The sequence below is a fragment of the Palaemon carinicauda genome, chromosome 2 (genome assembly GCF_036898095.1).
Source record: "Palaemon carinicauda isolate YSFRI2023 chromosome 2, ASM3689809v2, whole genome shotgun sequence".
Taxonomy (NCBI): Eukaryota; Metazoa; Arthropoda; class Malacostraca; order Decapoda; family Palaemonidae; genus Palaemon; species Palaemon carinicauda.
The window spans coordinates 185051231-185072971 of NC_090726.1; the positions used below are offsets into that span (position 1 = coordinate 185051231).

At 41.0% G+C, this 21741-nt stretch overlaps 1 protein-coding gene across 3 annotated transcripts in view; it reads left to right on the top strand.

Moving 5' to 3' along the window:
* wus (TM2 and DnaJ domain-containing protein wurst) overlaps positions 1 to 21741 on the top strand; it is a 138059-nt gene that overhangs the window by 1327 nt on the left and 114991 nt on the right. The window contains exon 1 of one of the 3 annotated variants that reach the window (XM_068359823.1): positions 8377 to 8398. The exons of 1 other annotated variant lie outside the window; for it this stretch is intronic. In XM_068359823.1, coding sequence (XP_068215924.1) covers positions 8397 to 8398 — 2 coding nt within the window. In that variant the 5' untranslated portion in view covers positions 8377 to 8396. Of the gene's footprint in view, positions 1 to 8376; positions 8399 to 8714; positions 8972 to 21741 lie in introns of those variants that run through there. One more of the 3 variants, XM_068359811.1, reaches the window with a different exon arrangement.

A 21741-nucleotide genomic window follows, 5' to 3' on the forward strand; every position in this document is an offset into this window, starting at 1 on the left:
TAAGTAAAATTTGGAAATCAAATCGCCTGAAAATAGATTGGAAAAAAAAAAGATCAGGCTATATATCAGTTCAGTAAGATCGGTATTACTGTATGGACAGGAGTCATGGTATGACAATGGAACAATATCCAATATATATCCAAGGAAAGAAGTTCGATTTATTTCTAAGCTTATTTTCTTTAGCACTGCATGTTTCTATAAAAGTAAGCTTGTGCACAGAAAAAAATAGTGCACTTCTCTTCCACACTGATATCAGATACAATATTGTTCAATCCATCACTGAAGACTATGTCCAATGTATGCCCAATCAACGTAATTAACTAGTTAATATGATTTCAACAATTTACTAAATGCTGAAGTGTCACGATTTGATGCATCGTCCATCCGAAGATTGATGTCTGCGCAGATAACTGCTTCCATATTTTCCTTGACAATCACCCCAATGAAGTTACTGAATTTTCGAAAAAGATATTTGCATTTGTTTTCAGAGGTTTGTGGATTATTACAATGGATACTTTTGTAGGAAAATTTTATTTCCATATATTCAGAATTTGTTACGCAAGTTCATTTTATCATCGTGAAATTAGAATAGCCTTTGAGATTGAAAAGGTTTCTGTTTTCCCAACTGCTGCTATAAATTTTGGCTTCTCTGGTTTCCCTCTAGCCTCTTTTCCTGTAACTGCCTTACTATAAAGATGACATCCACAGTCTTTCTCCCACTCAAAAATCTATACTGCGGGTTCTCAATCTTTACAGTCTCAAATATCGTAGCCTCCTAAAATGATGTCAAACCATGTTCTGTTAGTTTAATTCCACTGTAATTACCACATTCCATAAAGTCACCTTACTGCTTAAGTATAGATAAATTTAGACTCGCCTCCTAGTCTTTAGGCATTATTTCCTCTTCCCATATCGCTCTTAATAAATCCAGAATCCATTCTTCCCCTTCTACAGCTGGTATTTAAACCATTTCAATTTCAAACTGATGGACCTAGTGCTACTCGCTTCACTTCTCTATTCCGTAAGATCTCCATGCCTGGCTTCCATTCTAGTGCTGCAGCTTCTCCCAGCATTTTCCAAATGTTTGGGGTCTAACTGACACTAAAGAGATGGCTGATCCTAGTAAAAAGTAAGTTAAGGATCAATCTTGGGGACTGCTTTGCATCACGCGATTCAGTGCTGTAGCACACCGCTAATTCATTAAATTTAGCCACTTTCTTGAAATTCATTTGGTTAGTGATTATGTTATCACCCTTAAATTACACATGCCCACACGCAAATTCATATATATATATATATATATATATATATATATATATATATATATATATATATATATATATATATATATATGTATATATATATATATATATATATATATATATATATATATATATGTATATATATATATATATATATATATATATATATATATATATATATATATGTGTGTGTGTGTGTGTGTGTGTGTGTGTGGGTAAAGATTTTCCGATTTTAGATTTGGAGAATGTATGAATTAATATTAATGGGGAATACCTTAACAACTCAAGATTTGCAGAGAACATAGTTGTGTTTAGTGAATAATTGGAGAAATTGTAAAAGATAATAGAGGATCTGAATAGATAAAGCAGAAATATAGGACTTAATATGAGTGAAACTAAGACAATGTTCAATGAAAATGCAGAGAGATAACAAATAAGCGTTATGGACGAACCTCTAGAGATTGTTAATGAATATGCGTACTTAGGGCAGACCGTAAGTGTTTTCCTAGGACAAGAGACCAAAATTAAAAGAAGGATAAGCGTGGGATGGAGAACATTAGGTAAACAAAATGTGATTATGGAAAGTAAAATGCCACTTTCTCTAAAAATAAAAGTATTTAATGAGATGGTCCTACCAGTACCAGCTTATCCAGTAGAAACTTGGAGCCTTACTAAAACCTTAGAACATAAGCTAGTTACAACTCAAATAGCTATGTAAAGAATAATGAGGGAAATAACACTAGAGACAGAAAAGGAGCAACAGTGATATGAGAGCAAACTAAAGTAGATGATATTCTAACAACATGTAAGAAAAAGAAATAGAAATGGGCAGGATATAAAATGATAATGAGCGACAATAGATGGGCATTAAGAATAACAAAATGGGTCCATAGAGATTGTAAAAGAAGCAGGGGAAGAAAGAAAAGACGGTGGATTGACGAACTAAGAGAGTGTGGATGTGGACTGGCACAGAAAGACCTTAAAGATACGGAGTTGAAGAACGTGTTTGAGGCCTTTCTTCTGTAGTGGACTAGTAACGACTGATTATATATATATATATATATATATATATATATATATATATATATATATATATATATATATTTATATATATGTTACAACCACCCAGGTTGCAGTACAGGTTCTTTTAAGGTCTTCATATTTTCAAGGATTGCAGTCAGTAGATGCACATCAGTGACAAGGAAGGACGGAAACAGAAACTCAAGAAAACTTAACAATATTTATTATAAACTAGAACAAAATCAACCTTGTGAGATTAAATACACTTAATTGTACAGAATATTCAAGAGAACAAATACCTGGTTCTCGGGAACTCACGAGAAAATCTAAAGCTACTACACTAAGCCTTAAACATGAGAAAATTCCAAGAGAGAAAACACTTGATAATAACAAGGTGGATCCAAATAAGGCTAGCCAAAATAATAAATAATCTAAATATAATAAGGTAGAAGGAAGTAAGAGATAATAACAAGGAAAACTTTAATATTCCTACCTACAACACAAAGCTAAACAATGTGGAACTCGGTTCACTAAATACTAACACACAAACGAATATGACAACATATACATGTAAACTTATATACTTATAAATAATCAGAATTGGCAAAAATAAACAATTTCACCTCAAGTGAGGTACCAGAAGAGGAGTTGAATTTAGGGCCGTGATCAGTCCATCAAGCTGCAAACAGAATGGCAAAAACTGTACGCCAGGTACTGAAGGACAACACATTTCCCGATACAAGAGGAACGATAAAGGTCGATTCACACGACCTGTTTTCTTTCCGGCGTCTAGCTTTCTTACGTGTATTCAAATGCAAGTGTTCACATGACCCGTCAGGCTGACGGCGGCCCTCGGTCGTCAGCCGTCCGAGTCAGCTCGGCTTCCTTTCCAAGAAACCTCGGCCGGTTTGACGGACGTTAGCCATCCGTCCCAACCAACGAGTGCATGATGTTTTGTGTGAATGAGGACCTGTACTGTACCCATTCGTTTCGTGGCCTTCAACCTCGACTTTTCCTCACAGTATAGTCATAGAAATTAGTTAGTTTGTTGTTGACACCATGTATGAGAAGTTAATTGAACTTTTTCAAGGATATGAGATGTTTGCATTGGCAAACAATGTGTATAGAAATAATTTACATAAAGAAAAGATATAGAAAATCACTGGAGAGGCGTTAAATAAAACAGGTGAGTTTATCATATTTTAATATTCTTGGCATGGTGCATAAAGTATTATGAAGTTGCATAACTTATTTCATCAATACAGTTATCAACAAACACCTTATAGTGTCAAAATTATCGTAATTTACTCGGTCCTCATGTGACAGAGTCTACATATACAATGAAAACCGCGCGCTGGTAAACTGATACGGAACGCCTCGTGTGAATGTACAACATTTCGACGGCGGTTAGCCAATAGCCAGCCTGTCGGAAAGGAAACGGGTCGTGTGAATCGGCCTTTAAAGGCCGATTCACACGACCCGTTTTCTTTCCGACAGGCTGGCCGTCGGTTAACCGGCGTCTAGCTTTCTTAAGGCCGATTCACACGACCCGTTTTCTTTCCGACAGGCTGGCCGTCGGTTAACCAGCGTCTAGCTTTCTTACGTGTATTCAAATGCAACTGTTCACACGACCCGTTAGGCTGACGGTGGCCCTCGGACGTCAGCCGTCCGAGTCGGCCCGCCTTTCTTTCCAAGAAACCTCGTCGGGTTTGACGGACGTTAGCCACCCGTCCCAACATGCGGATGGATGATGTTTTGTGTGAACGAGGACCTGTATTGTACCCGTTCGTTTCGTGGCCTACAACCCCGACTTTTCCTCATAGTATAGTCAGAAATTAGTTAGTTTGTTGTTGACACCATGTATTAGAGGTTAATTGAACTTTTTCAAGGGTATGAGGAGATGTTTGACATGGCAAACAAGATGTATAGAAATAATTTACATAAATAAAGGATATGGAAAATTACTGGAGAGGCATTAAATAAAACAGGTAAGTTTATCGCAATTTTAAGATTCTTGGCATGGTGCATAAAGCATTATGAAGTTGCATAACTTATTTTATCAACACAGTTATCAACCAACATCTTAAAGTGTCAAAATTATCGTAATTTACTCGGTCCTCACGTGACAGAGTCTAAGTAAACAATGAAAACCGCGCGCTGGTAAACGGATACGGAACGCCTCGTGTGAATGTACATTTTGACGGCGGTTAGCCACCACCCAGCCTGTCGGAAAGAAAACTGGTCGTGTGAATCGGCCTTTACGTGTATTCAAATGCAACTGTTCACACAACCCGTTAGGCAGACGGCGGCCCTCGGACGTCAGCCGTCCGAGTCGGCTCGGCTTTCTTTGCAAGAAACCTCGTCCGGTTTGACGGCCGTTAGCCATCCGTCGCAACCAATGGGTGGACGATGTTTTGTGTGAACGAGGACCTGTATCGTACCAATCGTTTTGTGGCCTACAACCCTGACTTTTCTTCATAGTATAGAGTCATAGAAATTAGTTATTTTGATATTTACACCATGTATGAAAGGTTAATTGAACTTTTTCAAGGGTATGAGATGTTTGACATGGCAAACAAGATGTATAGAAATAATTTACATAAATAAAAGATATGGAAAATAACTGGAGAGGCATTAAATAAAACAGGTGAATTTATCATAATTTTAATATTCTTGGCGTGTGCATAAAGTATAATGAAATTGCATAACTTATTTTATCAACACAGTTATCAACCAACATCCTATAGTGTCAAAATTATCGTAATTTACTCGATGTTCACGTGACAGATTCTAAGTATACAATGAAAACCGCGCGCTGGTAAACGGATACGGAACGCCTCGTGTGAATGTACAACATTTTGACGGAGGTTAGCCACCACCCAGCCTGTCGGAAAGAAAACGGGTCGTGTGAATCGGCCTTAATACGTCTTAAGGGGCCCATACACGTTCAAAAAAAGCGTCAAAATTTTGCATTAAAATTTTGATATCAAAATTTTGATGCAAAATTTTGACGCTTTTATTGAACGTGTATGGGCCCCTTTAAGGCCGATTCACACGACCCGCTTTCTTTCCGTCAGGCTGGCCGTCGGTTAAACAGCGTCTAGCTTTCCTATGTGTATTCAAATGCAACTGTTCACACGACCCTTCAGGCCGACGGCGGCCCTCGGACGTCAGCCGTCCGAGTCGGATCGGCTTCCTTTCCAAGTAACCTCGGCCGGTTTGACGGCCGTTAGCCATCCGTCCCAACCAATGGGTGGATGATGTTTCGTGTGGAAGATGACCTGTATTGTACCTGTTCGTTTCGTGACCTACAACCCCGACTTTTCCTCATAGTATAGTCATAAAAATTAGAGTTAGTTTGTTGTTGACATCATGTATGAGAGGTTAACTGAACTTGTTCAAGGGTATGGGGAGATATTTGACATGGCAAACAAGATGTATAGAAATAATTTACATAAAGAAAAGATATGGAAAATGACTGGAGAGGCATTAAATAAAACAGGTGAATTTATCGTGATTTTAATATTCTTGGAATGGTGCATAAAGTATAATGAAGTTGCATAACTTATTTTATCAACACAGTTATCAACCAACATCTTATGGTGTCAAAATTATCGTAATTTACTCGGTTCCCACGTGACAGAGTCTAAGTAAACAATGAAAACCCCGTGCAGATTTAACGGAATGGGAACGCCTCTTGTGAATGTACAACACTTTGACGGCGGTTAGCCAATGGCCAGCCTGTCGGAAAGAAAACGGCTCGTGTGAATCGGCCTTTACTTGGCGGCAGCCTCCCTATTTGTCACCTAACGAGCCAAGTTGCTCTCACTCCCGTATATAGCAGCTGGACGAGGATGACACGGCAAGTAAATACTTTAAAAAATCCAGTGCCGGGATACAGCGACGACACAGGTCCCGTAAAAATCCTCCGTCGGGAACAAGTGGCAGAAACAGCGGTCGCAGATGAAGGAGCGTCTGCGAACCCCTCAACAGCAGTGTGAAGGTCGCAGGTGACAACAACACCTGCGCGAGAAATAGCCGTGATCCAGGAACACACACACACAACAGACGTACATATACGTCTTCCAAAATCCGTGAGGGAAATATCCAAGTGCGTGGTCCAACAGGTGAGTATCCAAAGTCGTCCTCCAAATCAAAATAAATGCTGTGATGGGAAACAGTACTGGTGAGAGCTTGTCAAGACCTGAACTCTCGTTGACCGGTCAACCATATCCACTCATCACCTTCCCAGTGTTTATAAACACTCAAAGCAAAAGAATAACAATCGTTAAAACAATAGTTCACCAATACACAAAGGAGGAGGAGGAGGCGCAAAAACACTGACAAACAATCGTAAAGCCACTTAACTAGAGGTAACAAGAGTAAACATACTCAGCAAAAATTTAACTTGAAAGAAAACAAGGCTGATTTAAATCAACAAAAGAAATAATTTTACGTTAACCTAATATATATATATATATATATATATATATATATATATATATATATATATATATATATATATATATATATATATATATGAGAAATGAGTTAGCGGCTAGAGTGGATATGAATGTGTTGAGGTGGTTTGGCCATGTTGAGATAATGGAAAATGGCTGTCTGCTAAAGAAGGTGATGAATGCAAGAGTTGATGGGAGAAGTACAAGAGGAAGGCCAAGGTTTGGGTGGATGGATGGTGTGAAGAAAGCTCTGGGTGATAGGAGGATAGACGTGAGAGAGGCAAGAGAGCGTGCTAGAAATAGGAATGAATGGCGAGCGATTGTGACGCAGTTCCGGTAGGCCCTGCTGCTTCCTCCGGTGCCTTAGATGACCGCGGAGGTAGCAGCAGTAGGGGATTCAGCAGTATGAAGCTTCATCTGTGGTGGATAATGTGGGAGGTTGGGCTGTGGCACCCTAGCAGTACCAGCTGAACTCTGCTGAGTCCCTGGTTAGGCTGGAGGAACGAAGAGAGTAGAGGTCCCCTTTTTTGTTTTGTTTCTTTGTTGATGTCGGCTACCCCCCAAAATTGGGGGAAGTGCCTTTGGTATATGGATATGGGATATATATATATATATATATATATATATATACTATATATATATATATATATATATATATATATATATATATATATTATATATATATATATATATATATATATTATATATATATACATATATATATATATATATATATATATATATATATGTGTGTGTATATATATATATATATATATATATATATATATATATATATATATATATATATATATATATATATGTGTGTGTGTGTGTGTGTGTGTGTGTGTGAGAGAGAGGGAGAGAGAGAGAGATACTACCGTTTTAACGTCCCATGTAGACTACAGTGCAACTTATGGTTAATTCTATGCGTAATTTACAGGCTAGAAACTGAAATTACACAAACATAAACATTATAATGCGTTTTGAGTGTAACCATTTGCTTTGGGAGAGATCTGTCTTAAAAGAAAGAAAGAAAAAAACTACCCGAGGTGAGTGGTAACGTTATGTGAAGCTTTGAGTGGAGTTTAATCAAGTAATAAAATTTAGCTCACAGATCACCTAATATAACACCAATTTTCATCGCAGTAGGCCCTACGTGTTAAGTAATAATAATAATAATAATAATAATAATAGTAATAATAATAATGCGTAAAACGTCAAACTGATTGTTCGTCCATTTGGATTTATCCACGTGTACAATGACGTTGAATGACTCAAATCGAATGACAACAAGGAAATAAATATTAACTCCTACAATCTAAGTAATTCCCAGTCTAATAAATTTGCAAGTTTATGCATTGAAATATTCTTCATTACACAGAATACAGAAATAAGTAATTATTACTACCAGCAAACTTCGAAGGATAAATAAGACAAGATCTAGTGTTAATTTGCTTTATTTCGTATTGCACCAGGTGACTAACACACTTCGCCCACGCATGTACAACCGTAGGAAAGTATTGTATACCGAAAGGTTATCTTATTGATTGACTTGAAAGTTTAATTAGCTTCCCTGACCTAAAGCTCCAGTGTTAAGATCCGGCTACTCAGCATCTGCCCCATGTATCGTTTGTCATACGTTCAGTATCTGTAAATGTTAGTGAATAATAGTTTGATAAATGACAATTATGATAATAATGTAAGTGTTGTTAGTAATGAAAATAATAACAGCAATATTAAAGATTTAGATTTAAAAAAAAGAAAAAGTGTTAAGATCTGGCTACTCAGCATCTGCCCCCTGTATCTTTAGCCACACGTTCACTATTTATAAATGCTAGTGAATGATAGTTTGAAAAATGACAATTATGATAACAATGTAAGTGTTAGAAATGAAAATAATGACAGCCATATTAAAGGTTTAGATTAAAAAAAAAAGTGTTTGTTGATTAACGTGATTGCTTTTAAGATTGTTGACATTTCTTCTTCTTTCGGGAGAGTGAATAACCTGTCAGTCGCTGTCACTGACCCTTTCGGTCAAATTACCGTTGCCTCTGTTAAGTGTGTGATTTCTGTGTTATGTACAAAAGTAGCCGTTAAATCTGGAAGGAAGGATTGTACTCCTACTTCATTTGCATTCATTATGCCACAAACTACTGAATTTGAAGTCGTTAATCCTACTGGTTACATAGCCGGTGGCGATTTGGATTTTAAGAAGAGACCTAGACCGAGGTGCACACGAGTTTCTTTTTGTGTAAACATTACTATTTTATTTTAAACTTCTAGATAAGTGCTAGGTTTAATAGGCTATGGGTAATAAGTTGAAGCTTGGATGACCTAGTATACTAGCTTGGTGTAGGTTAGCATTTGCAAGAGATATCATTAATGGTTTGTTTACATCTTTGTCCAAGTCATGCTAGTAAAACGACTGTTAACCTCTATTAAATTTTGTCAGGCTAGGGTTGTTTTAGCCATCGATAGTATTATACTTCAGTTGCTTGCTAAATAAGTGAAACATGTTTTTCTAAGTTAAATATTGACACTAATACCACTCTCTTTTTCCCGAATCACTTTGTATAATTTTTGTTGGGAGCTTTTGTATAACAGCGGTCAGTTCCTCACGCATTGATTAAAAATTGAGGGGTGTATGTATGATAGTGGCCATCTGCATGTATGATTACAACTAACTTAGAGTACGGCAGTGTAAGGGGGGTCGCAGTGAGCCGTTAACCCCCCCCCCCCCCCCTCCTGTTAGGTAAGTAGGTAAGGACATGACTTGTAGGTTGGGTTAGGGGAGAAAGTTGAAGTTTGTTGATGAAAATTTTTAATCCACAAGGAAGGAAGGTAAAGTTGTAGTGTATTACATGGTCTGATTTCGAACAGAAAATATATGTTTTCCTGTAGTAAATAACGTGATTTGACCGAATTTGACCTTCATTTCAACCACAAACCAACAGAACAACCAGTCCAACTAACTTTAAGTGTCCGGACTAGTTGCTGTTATTACGGATGAAATTAAGGTAGAAAACGGTTAAATCACATTATTTTCTACAGGAAAACATATATTTTCTGTTAAAATTATTAAATATGTCTTTTATTATATATATTTTGTTAAAATACTTAAATATAATTACTTGTTCAAATTCGGTGTCACTTCACTAACGTATGTACTGCGAACGGTAACATTAGCAACGTTACCAACGGTACATAGCGTTACCAACGTTACGGTGATACACAGCGTTGCCAACATTACGGTGGAATTACTAACGTTAGCAATGATACGGTATTATTAACGTGTGTATTTTAAAGAATTTTTCCATATACCCTTTACACAATATATAGAAAAGTACAAAAAGGGCACAGAACCTAACAAACCTACCTAACCTAATCTAGAAGTTCCCAGGTCACAAACCCAATATAATGCCCTTTGTTATATCACTTCACTCACGTTACGGTAACGTTAGTACTGTTATTACTGAAGCCGTTACAATTTTCTAATACTTAGATCGTAAAATACGCAAAAGACGACACGAACTAACAAAGACTAGACTTGGGCACAGGTTTTCACTGAAAGGGGATTGTTGGAAGGTGGGGGTAGGGAAATATTAACCCCCCTGTGCAAACTTTACGTATGTATGGGGTTCGTGATTGGTTAACAGAAAAGCAACGGAGTCTAGAGAGTAAACATGAATAAACAGAATGGGAAACTTGTCGTGCGCAAGTATTTATGTGAAATCTGGGAGTGACAAGGTAATAACAAAATGTATAAAAGTAATATATGAAGATTAAATGGAATGTATGATAAATAATATTTGATGGGTATATAAAACGAGGTGATTTTATAAGGTATCGGATAATAAAGCGAGTGATACTGGGGTCAAACGTAATACAGTGGAACCTCTACATACGAATTTAATCCGTTCCAGAACCAACTTCGGATGTAGAAATTGTTCAGATGTAGAAACGAATTTTCCCATAAGAATACATTGAAATAGGATTAATCCGTGGTTGAGCCCAAAAACCTATAACTTCTTAATAAACTACTACACATAATTTTCCCATGAGAATAATGAACACTAAATTAGATAATAGACATGTAAATAAGAAGAATAGACATGTAAATAAGAAGAATTAGCAAAAAATTATAAATAAGAAACGGGTTTTTAGCGTCACTTTACCTTAGAAACTCCAGCGCAGGTGTTGTTAGTCTTGCTACGCAGAGAGGAGACGGACGGGCGGCGAGGAGGTAGAGAGGTTAACTACGATAAGCGTACACTACCGTAACTTATTCTAACTTACACTAAGTGAACTTTAACATAACTTAGCTTATTTTTTTTTTATTTTTATATTTTATATTTTTTTTTTTTACATTTTCTTTTTTTCTTTTTGATGATTACGTAATTTTAATCACTATCTCTCTCTACATTTAAAATTGACTGAATTTCTTTTGCTTCACTCTTTTCCGTTTTCTGTGTTTCACTTTCTTCCGCTTCACTCTTTGCCGTTTTCTTCGATTCACTTACATCCTCTTCATCGCGAGTTTGCTTCGCAGTTTTTTTAAAGAAAGCATCGATAGATAATGGCTTGGTACGGCTTTTCAGAATGTTTCGAAAGTGAGTTAGGCAAACATCATTGAATTGAGAAACTACACGACAAACCTGCAATTTCTTTGGATGGTATTTGTCGATGAAGTCGACCACGTCTTGATATTTTCCTAACACCTCTTTTATTTGCGCCGAACCTAACACATGTTCTACCTCCTCGCTCCCTTCTTCGTCATCACTCATGTGCTCCGACATAGCATGGAGTTCCTTGAGCTCATCCGTCGTCAGTTCGTCGTGATGTTCGGCGACGAGTTCCGTAACGTCATCTGCGTTGACCTCCAGACCCATGGACTTGCCAAGGGAGACGATTTCCTCTACGGCTTCCGCTGCACCGACCACGGGATCAGGTTCGGGGTCAAAACCCTCAAAATCTCGGGGAGCAACAGCATCAGGCCAAAGCTTCTTCCAAGTGGAATTCAGGGTCCGTCGAGTTAATCCCACCCAAGCCTGATCTATGATCTTCAAGCAGTGCACGATGTTGAAGTGGCCCCTCCAAAATTCACGCAAAGTTAAGTTGGTGCTTTGCGTGACATTAAAGCACTGCTTAAATAAGTGCTTGGTGTACAGCTTCTTAAAATTAGAGATGACTTGCTGGTCCGTGGGCTGGGGGATAGAGGTGGTATTCGGTGGAAGATACAGCACCTTTATGAACTTGAATTCATCGAAGATATCATCTTCAAGTCCGGGGGGGTGAGCGGGTGCATTGTCAAGGCATAGCAGGCACTTTAAAGGCAATTTCTGTTCATGAAGATACTTCTTCACAGAAGGGCCGAAAACTTGGTTTACCCATTGCACAAAGAATTGCCTAGTGACCCAGGCCTTCGAGTTGGATCGCCAGAAAACATGAAGCTGATCCTTATCGACGTTGTGTGCTTTAAAGGCCCTAGGGTTCTCTGAATGGTAAACCAGTAAGGGCTCGACTTTAAAGTCCCCGCTAGCATTGGCACATAGGGCAAGAGTCAACCGATCCTTCATTGGCTTATGCCCAGGCAATTTCTTCTCTTCGGCAGTGATGTAGGTTCGACTCTGCATCTTCTTCCAAAACAGCCCGGTTTCATCACAATTAAACACCTGCTGCTCTACGTAGCCTTCTTCCTGCACGATCTCCGTGGTGAACAACTGAATGAATCCCGGACCGTTTCTTAAATTTCTCGAACCAGCCACGAGATGCCTTGAAATCATCTGAGGAAGGCTCGGTTGAACTCTCCCTAGCATCACCCCCAGAGCTCTCCTCCTTCAAGTCCGTAAAGATGGCGTGCGCCTTCTCGCAGATAACGGTCTCGGTGATGGTGTTGCCAACGATCTCTCTATCCTTAATCCACACTAGTAGAAGTCGTTCCATCTCTTCTATGATAGGGGTACGGCGTTTGGAAATTATAGTGATCCCCTTAGAAGGTTTCACTGCTTTAATAGCTTCCTTCTGTTTAAGGATTGTCGAGATCGTCGACATATTACGGCCATACTGTTTAGCAAGTTCACTCACGCGGACGCCACGCTCATGTTTTTCAATAGTTTCCTGCTTAATTTCTAAAGAAAGCATTTCCTTCTTCCTTTTCTCACCACTACCACTGGCAAAACTAAGCCTTTTAGGACCCATACTTTACGTAAATTACCGTTAAAGGATGCACGTAAAAAATCACGATTAAAACAGAGTTAATAGCAGAACGCACAGAGCACAACCGCAAGAAGCCGACGAGAACAGAGGACTGACCCAAGACCCGCTAATTGAGCGTCCCTCCGAGGTCGATGTGCTGCTTTCTATCGGCGGAAATAAAAAACACTTCAGGCGCTATGAGCACCGACTACGCGTACGAGTATTGTTTACTTCGGGTGTCAAAAAAAACATTCGGGTGTAGAGTCGGAACGTGTTCGAATTGTACTTCGCGTGTCGAAAAATTCAGATACAACCATACAACCGGTACGACGAAAATTGCTTACTTTGTGTGTCGAAATAAAATTCGGGTGTAGAGTCAAAAATTTGCTCGAATTTTACTTTGGATGTTGGAAAATTCGGATGTAGATACGTTCGTGTGTAGAGGTTCCACTGTGTGTATACGAGGGTATTACATAACTAATCAAGTAATAGCCTTAAACAGAGCTGGTAGAGAGACGAATACTTATATTTCACGATTAGAGAAGAAGAAATCCTATTGGTGGAGGAAAAGTGTCTGCGCAGGGAGGCGGGGTTTTTGCGCAGAAGGACGAAACCTGCTATGTACAAACGTACGAACAAGAGCGTCTATAACGGGCAAGTAGAATGAGAAAAATTAAATAAAAACACTGCTAATGTTAGCATGTTACGATAACATTTGATCTACATCAGACGTTGGCAGCACTGGTTACTGTATTTTTTCATGAGACATAGCCTTTGCAACGGCGCCTCCAAAGGTTGTCCAGCTATACTGTTTTGTATTTTCCTCCGCTTATTATACATCCAAGAAGGTGATGTATAGAGAAGGAAAGGCTTGTTTTACGTTTATATATCGTTTCCCCAGTATGTTTTCCCCACCTAAAACCCCGAGTTCCCACTCGGGGTCCCCCATTATCGTAGGATATAGATATATACATATTTCTGAAACCATTCATTTGCGACGGGAACGAGTGTCATTTTCGAAGAGAGCGTAATTTTTATATATGTATTTCTGAAACTATTCATTTGGGACGGGAACGAGTGTCATTTTCGAAGAGAGCGTAATTTTTTCTATAAGAAAAAGTAGTTTTTTCCCAGGTTACATTGTCCTGTAATACACTACAATAATACCGGGAGAAACTGGCCGCTGACACAACACACAAAGGCTCCGGAATCTATTTTCCATTTGCAATTTTCGGGGTGTATGAATGATAGTGGCCACCTGCATGCATAATTACGGCTAACTTAGAATACGGCAGTGTAAGGGGGGGGGGGGGGGGGTCGCAGGGGCCAACCACCACCACCAACCCCCCAACCCCCCCCCCCCCCCCCCCTCTGGTTAGGTAAGGCCTTGGCTTGTAGGTTAGGTTATGGGGGGAAAGTTGATGTCTATTTTTAATCCACTAGGGTGGAACTGGCCGCTGACATACAAAAGCTCCCAATTTTAGAGGTGGTATGCTTGATAAACCATATTTCATAGGGGAAAAACGTAGGTCGTAGATGCATTGATAAAACCTAACCTAAGGTTTCCAACTTATGCTGGCTTAGGACTCCATGCCCTTCCCTACTAGGGAGGGAAGGCTACCCTACCCTCTCCAGGAGGCGAGGCTACGCTGCCCTCTCCAGGAGGCAATGCTATGCTGGTCTCTCCACGAGGCAAGGCTATGCTGGCCTCTCCCGGAGGTAAGGCTATGCTGGCCTCTCCAGAAGGCGAGTCCTTGCCACCCTCTCTAGGAGGCGAGGCTACGCTGCCCTCTCCAGGAGGCCGTGTCCTTACCTTAAGTGTCTTACCTTATTGTTTGAAAGGGTGAATTCAAGGTTATCCACTACAGAATGATGGTCTTATTTGTAGTAGAGGAAGTATTAATGAAAGGGCCTGCTGTACTTTCTATGGTGTGATATTTCCTATGAAAACAAAAGTGCCGTTGTAGTCAGAAACAGTAGGAACAATGGCACCATTTCTTGGTTTTTGATAGAGGAAATTATTTATAGCACTTCCCCTTAGCACACAGTAACTACCACAGTTCATGCATATAACAATATGGGACTACGCAACTTTTAAGTAGCTCTGTCTTTAAAACTAATGGAAATTACCTTATATGTAGGAATATTTACTACTGGGTCAGAGAAATATCCCTCCAAAATATGAGAATGAAAGAACTGTAAAAAGGAAGAAAGTTAGTAAAGTCAGTGCCACAATTAAGGTAGGTAAGATTGGCCCCTTAAAATTGTCATAATAATGAAGAAGACGCTGATTAGTTTTTTAAACAATGATTACATTAATGGCCTGAGTCTCAAGATAAGATAGACTAGAAAGCGAAAATTAACTAAAAGTGTTTGAGACAAATGTTACACAAAGTGATTTGGCAAGATGAGCATTGGGAAGATAAGAATAAATGTTTTGTCCCATATGCAGGTAGCGTTTGTATTAATATATACCATTCCAAGTGGTTATCTTGTATTTCATGCATTTATAATTATCATTTGTACAGTATACCCTAACCTAACCTACCACACTCCACCGCATAAGGCGGTACTGCCTTCAATGTACCTCAGGTTATGTACTGTAACCATTTCTTGAGGATCTTTGCAGTGTTCCTTTGGCCCATAGCTGTATTTGCTTTTTATCCTTCTACAGTACTTTACCTCCATTCCTGCTTCCTTCTTGCTGTCCAGCTCCAGCAAGCTGGGTTTTCTCATAGTTGCACTTGGTTGGGTGATGAATGAATTCACAGACCCAAGCCCCTAGCTATATAATCCAAAATCATAAATCTATATTAACCTAACCTAGCATGCTGTGTCCTTAATCATATGCCCCTTCCCCATTTACTTAAGATCACTTAGGATTGTGTTCTCACTGATTGAACTTCTTAGTATCTATGAACATTGCCCTAGACGGCCAGAAATCCTAGAAAAAAAGATGCGGCTCGTAGCTCACTTATTTTATGTTTCTCCCAACACAAAAACCACTGTTCCTGACGTAGTTCCCCCCCCCCCCCTTGTAGTTAGTTTTGAAAGAGAACTTTTATATTTGTAATTGCTTCTTTTTCTATTGGAAATGAATGTCAGTCATTTGAAACACAAACATTAGTGTAGATAAAACATATTTGTTATTATATGAATACAAATCATTGTTCTTTTTTGGGCTCAGCCATGTCATCCTGATGGAAGGTTCCTTTCTAAGGGATATTTGTCTACAGTGATACTCCCAGAGAATTAACCACTGGTTTCCAGAATTCTAACTCCTGGCGCGAGTATCCTTAATAGAACTTTTAAGGATATCGCATAATATCAGGGGACGTATTTCTTGATACGACACATGGCAATCTTCACCCCAAATAGAGTTTTCACTTTGAGGGGGAGAGTGGCGAAATTGAAGGGGAGCCACTATCAAGATTACCGGGTGGATCCCCTCCCCGCCGAACTATTCCTTTTGTAGTAGCGAATTAAGCACAGTGTATCTCCCAACTACTCTCGGTTTTGTTACTATTTCAAGGATTATTACTATGCAATCTCCAGCATCTTCATCCTCTGGAAAGTTGAGTATTTAATCTTTCCTGTGTATAATTTTTGGCTCCCTTCTCACAGTTAGATTAGCATATTGTTCCGTAACCGAAATACAAACCACACTATTTAAATAGGGTATTACTTTCGGTGTAGCTGAAATGACGAGCCATTAGAATTTTAACAAGGGTTTACTACCCCTTCGCTAGTTAGCGAGGGGTTAGGGGAGGGGTAGCTAGCTACCCCTCCCCCTCACACACTGGTGAACTAGTTCACTTTGCTTTTGACTCGGGTGATGAGCAGACATGTCTGCTCCCACCCTCGCTTTGACAGCCATTAATGCTTTTTGTCTTTTACTTACTTTTTCTTATATTTAATATATATGTAAACATTCTTTGTGTTTATGTATATATTTGTGTATAGAAATATAGTAAATTTCCTTTTCAGTGTTTGTGCTGTGTGTGTAGTGTACGACATCGTCACGGGCGTAGTGCCAGGCCACCACGGTTTCACGTCATGGGGTGCTGCCTCTCCCTTGGTCCTTCGGTCGTTCCTTCGGCTTCCGATATTCGGCCGCCGTGGGGAATCGTCATCGCTGGAGTTTAGATTGACTACGGTCTCTCTCTCTACTCGAGGTCGTTCACCTTTTACTACTACTATGTACTATTACGGAAGTCTTTCCCTCTGCGTAGTATTACGGAAGCTTCTTTCCCGTGTGGGTTTGGTTGCTTTTGCGTTTATTTGTCTCAATTATCTCCTAGACCTGCTGACCTGCCGTCTTCGTTGCTGGCTGTTGACGCTGTGGGCGCCCACGCACCCCATTATCCAACGGGCGCCGGTCCCTTCGGGGCAAAAGGGGCTTTCTCACACTGTGAGTAAGTCCCTTAAGCGCCAAGTATCCCCTGCGCGCCAACGTTTTCCAGCACGCTCGCGCGCAGTTGCGCTCAAGGGCTCGCCTAATGTTCCTGAGACTTCCATCCAGAGAAATACTGTTCCAGGGACTATTCCTGAGTTAGCGCACAGGCGCTCACTAGTACTTCAGCCTGCGAGTGTCTCCTAGTCTCTTCTTCGAAGGGCACATCTCCCGTTCGCGGGAGAGGTCTCTCATAGAGACTCTTCCTCGGAGTATCAAGCAGAACTTCCAGTGTTAATCGTCCCAGTTCCTGATCGTCCTGTCAGCTGTCCCTTCATCCTAGCGCGCCGACGATCTTCTTATGCCAACGATCTTCGTACGCGCGCAAGCGCCGACGATCTTCTTTCGCACGCAAGCGCTGACGATCTTCTTACGCGCGCAAGCGCCGACGATCTTCCTACGCGCGCAAGCGCCGACGATCTTCTTTCGCGAGCGAGCGCTGATGACCTTCTAACGCGCGCAACCGCCAACGATCTTCTTGTCTAAGCCTTTTCCGGTCAAGGACAAGAAAGGCAAGGAGTCCTCCAGGGGAGGGAAGAATCCTAGAGGGAGCAGCCGAGGCCACAAATGCTAGGATTGGCAGTCCCCCTGCATGTCAGCCAGTGGGGGGATGCCTACAAGGTTGCGCAGACAGGTGGCAGCAACTCGGGGTCGATTCCTGGACGATTTCGGTAATCAGTCTGGGGTATCGCGTCCCGTTTACAACATCTCTACCTCCCTTGAGGACGAATCCGGTGTCATTTAGCTCCCTTGCCATGGGATCAGCAAGGGGGCGGGCCCTTAGGGCAGAGGTCCAAATTAAAGCAAACTCCGTTCAACATGGAGACCGCAAACACAGTCAGACTTGCAGTGAAACTGCAAGACTTCATGTGTATACTGGATCTGAAGGACGTGCACTTCCAGATTCCAGTCCATCTGTCTTCAAGGAAGTACTTGGGATTCAGCCTAGACCACAAGGGGTACCAGTTCAAGGTGCTGTGTTTCGATCTCTCCACAGCACCACAGGGTTTCACCAGAAGTGTTCACCCTAATATTGTTGTGGGCACACAGGATTGGCATCTGTCTCCTCCGTTATCTGGATGACTGGCTGATCCTAGCAGCCGTTTTGTTGGCCCTTCAGCAGTTCCATCAATACCTGGCAGCTCACTCTGTGGTGGTGATAAGCAACAACACCACAGTAGTGGCTTACATCAACAAGCAAGGAGGCACCTTTTCGAAGCAGCTATCCCATCTTGCAGTAGAGATACTGAGATGGACCGAAGTCCGCTCGATTCTACTATCGGCACGTTTCATTCCAGACGAGGAATGTGCTCGCCGACAATCTGAGCAGAGCGTCTCAGATAGTGAGTACCGAGTGGTCTTTGTGTCATCTAGTAGCCAACAAAGTCCTGACTTTGTGGGGTTCCCCGACTGTGGATCTGTTCGCGACAGCACTGATCTTCAAGATTCCACTGTACTTCCCTCCAGTCACGGATCCCAAGGCGCTCTGGCAAGATGCCTTCCAACAACGGTGAGACAACATCAACGTGTACGCCTTTCCCCCGTTCTGTCTGATGAGGAGGGTGCTCAACAAGACCAGAATATCGGTCAATTTTTCAATGACCTTCATAGCTCCGCTATGGCATCACGCGGAATGGTTTCCAGACCTTCTGCAACTCCTAACGGAACTTCCGAGAGAATTCCCTCCACGACACGATCTATTCAGACAACAACATACCAGCATCTTCCACAAAGCCGTAGCTTCGCTACGACTTCACGCCTGGTGACTATCCAGCATCTCCTCGCTGAGAGAGGATTTTTCGCAACAAGTTGCGATTAGGATGTCTGGACATCTGCGAAAATCATCCGCATCTGTCTACCAGGCAAAGTGGAAAGTCTTCTCTGTGGTTGGTGTTGTGGAAGGGGTATCTCTCCACTCGATGCCACTATTCCAGCAATAACGGAGTTCCTTGTGTATTTGCGGGAAGAAAATGCGCCTTTCAGTCTAGGCGGTGAAAGGCTATCGCTCAGCAATAAGTCTAGCCTTCAGGCTCAAAGGAATGATCTTTTCTTCCTCGCTGGAACTTTCCCTACTCATACGAGGTTATGAACTTACCTGCCCTCAGTCGGATGTGAGACCTCCTCCATGGAACGTGGTTCGAGTTCTCAGGTCTCTTAAGAGACCTCACTATGAACCATTATGCCAGGTTTCAGTTCGCCACCTAACTTGGAAGACGGTGTTCATACTAGCTTTGGCTTCGGCCAAGCGAGTCAATGAACTTCATGGTCTCTCATATGACATCGCCCATGCAAGGGTATGGGGGGGAGGTAACGTTCAAATTCGTCCCTGAGTTTGGTGCTAAGACTCAAAATCAGGGGGTGCCAGACGCTCGGTTCGACTCCTTCCGGATTCGAGTCTCCGTTCTGTAACAGATGTCCCAGACCTTCTCCTACTGTGCCCAGTAAGGAGTCTGAGGCTATATCTCAGAAGAACGGCTGCAGTCTGTCCCCAGATGCAAGCATTGTTAGCACTGGGAGGATTAAGAGAAGGGTCACTAAGAACACCATCTTGGCATGGATTCGTAGGGTGATCCATCTGTCCCTGAATCCGGACCCTCCTCCGTCACATCGCCCTAGAGCACATGATGTCGGGCGTAGCTACGTTCCTGGCCTTCAAGAGAAATTTCTCAGTGATGCAGGTCCTTCAAGCTGGGGTGTGGAAACGTCAGACGACCTTCACAGCCCATTACCTGCACGACGTGACCCATAGGAGGCTCGATATGTTTTCTATTGGCCCTGTGGTGGCTGCACAACAGCTGGTTTAAAACCTCAGGCTCCTTAGTGGACAAGTAGCAGAGGTTGAGGGCATTGTTACCCGGTCTTAGTCTGCATGAATGAAAATATTTGTCTGGCCCTTACTCTTTTCTTCATCCTCCCCTCTCTTGGGGAAAGCAGCATCCTGGGTTCTCTGCACAGCTGACCTCAAACCACTGCAGGTAAATCATGTTTCCTTGTGTTCCGAGTATTAAGATAATACTGTCACGTCCCCATACCCTGACGAGGTGGTATTGGGAGAGTCCTAGCCTAAAGTTTCCTTCTAAGGGACTACAGGTCAACTTCCTAGGATGAGTCACACTTTATTTTACCTTCACACACAGCTTGGGTAGGCCGCAGTCCTTGCGTAGCAAGGTTCTAGCGAGGTGCAGTGACTCCTTATTGCTGAGTGCAAACACACTCAAATATTGAGTCCCCGGGCAAAGCCAAAAGCCAGTACTGGTAGGGACTTTCCACCTTTCTTAATGGGTGAGTCACCCCTATTCAATATCGTGGTTTGCATGTCAGTTACGGAACAAATGACAAATTCGTAAGTAATTTTTATTTTTCCTAACTATACAAACCCTAGCTATTTAATCAAACTTCCCCACCAGCCCTATCCCCCGTGAAGTCCTACCTCCAAGGAAAGTGAGCTCAAGCACAGGTGTGTGTGAGGGGGGAGGGTAGCAGGCTACCCTCCCTACCCCCCACTAAGTAGTGGTGGGGTAGTAAACCCTCGTTAAAATTCTTATGGGTTGTCATTTCAGCTACGTCGAAAGTAATAACCCCTATTAAATAGCTAAGGTTTGTATAGTTAGGAATAATACAATTTTGTCATTTTGAGGTAGGGGGAACATCGGTGATTGAATGGTTTGCCTCACTGACAAACAGAAGGTTTTCTTTGTTCTTCTCTACTGTCCTAAACACATGAATGGTGCTGGAATAATTCGTTCAACACCTATAATACAACCTTGATGTCTGTACTATCTTCCCTGAAAATTATTTCTTTATTGATTTGTCTTTATGGAGATCTTCATTTTAAGTTTTTAATTTTTCCTGATAGATTTATTCCACAAATTACTGTAATGTATGCCAGTGATCATGTGTTTGGTGTGTTCCTAGTTTCTTCAGTTCTTGAAAGATAGGATGAATCCTTCATTCTCATAACCCATACCTGTATTCCATTACTTCAAGAAAGTACATTTTGACAACAGACTGCTATTCCTAGCCAGTAGATTTAATGTAGTTTTATTCTATTTTGATTAGCACGTATTTCTCAAATGATTAACCTACTACTGCTCAAGATTCCGGTCCAGTTAGGTAATCTTTTTTAGTACCAAGATGTTTTCCTAATCATTCACATACAGAAGATTGCATATCCCAACATCATGTTTTATTTTGATATTGACAATAGTAGTCTTCTTTTTAAATACCTATTCAGCTAAGTGAAAACTGATGAAGTTATGTAAAACAAATTAATAATTAAGGAAAATTGAACAAATTTTTTCAGTACAAACCCATCAGTTTACAGGAAGTCTTTCCCTTCAAATTCATCTTA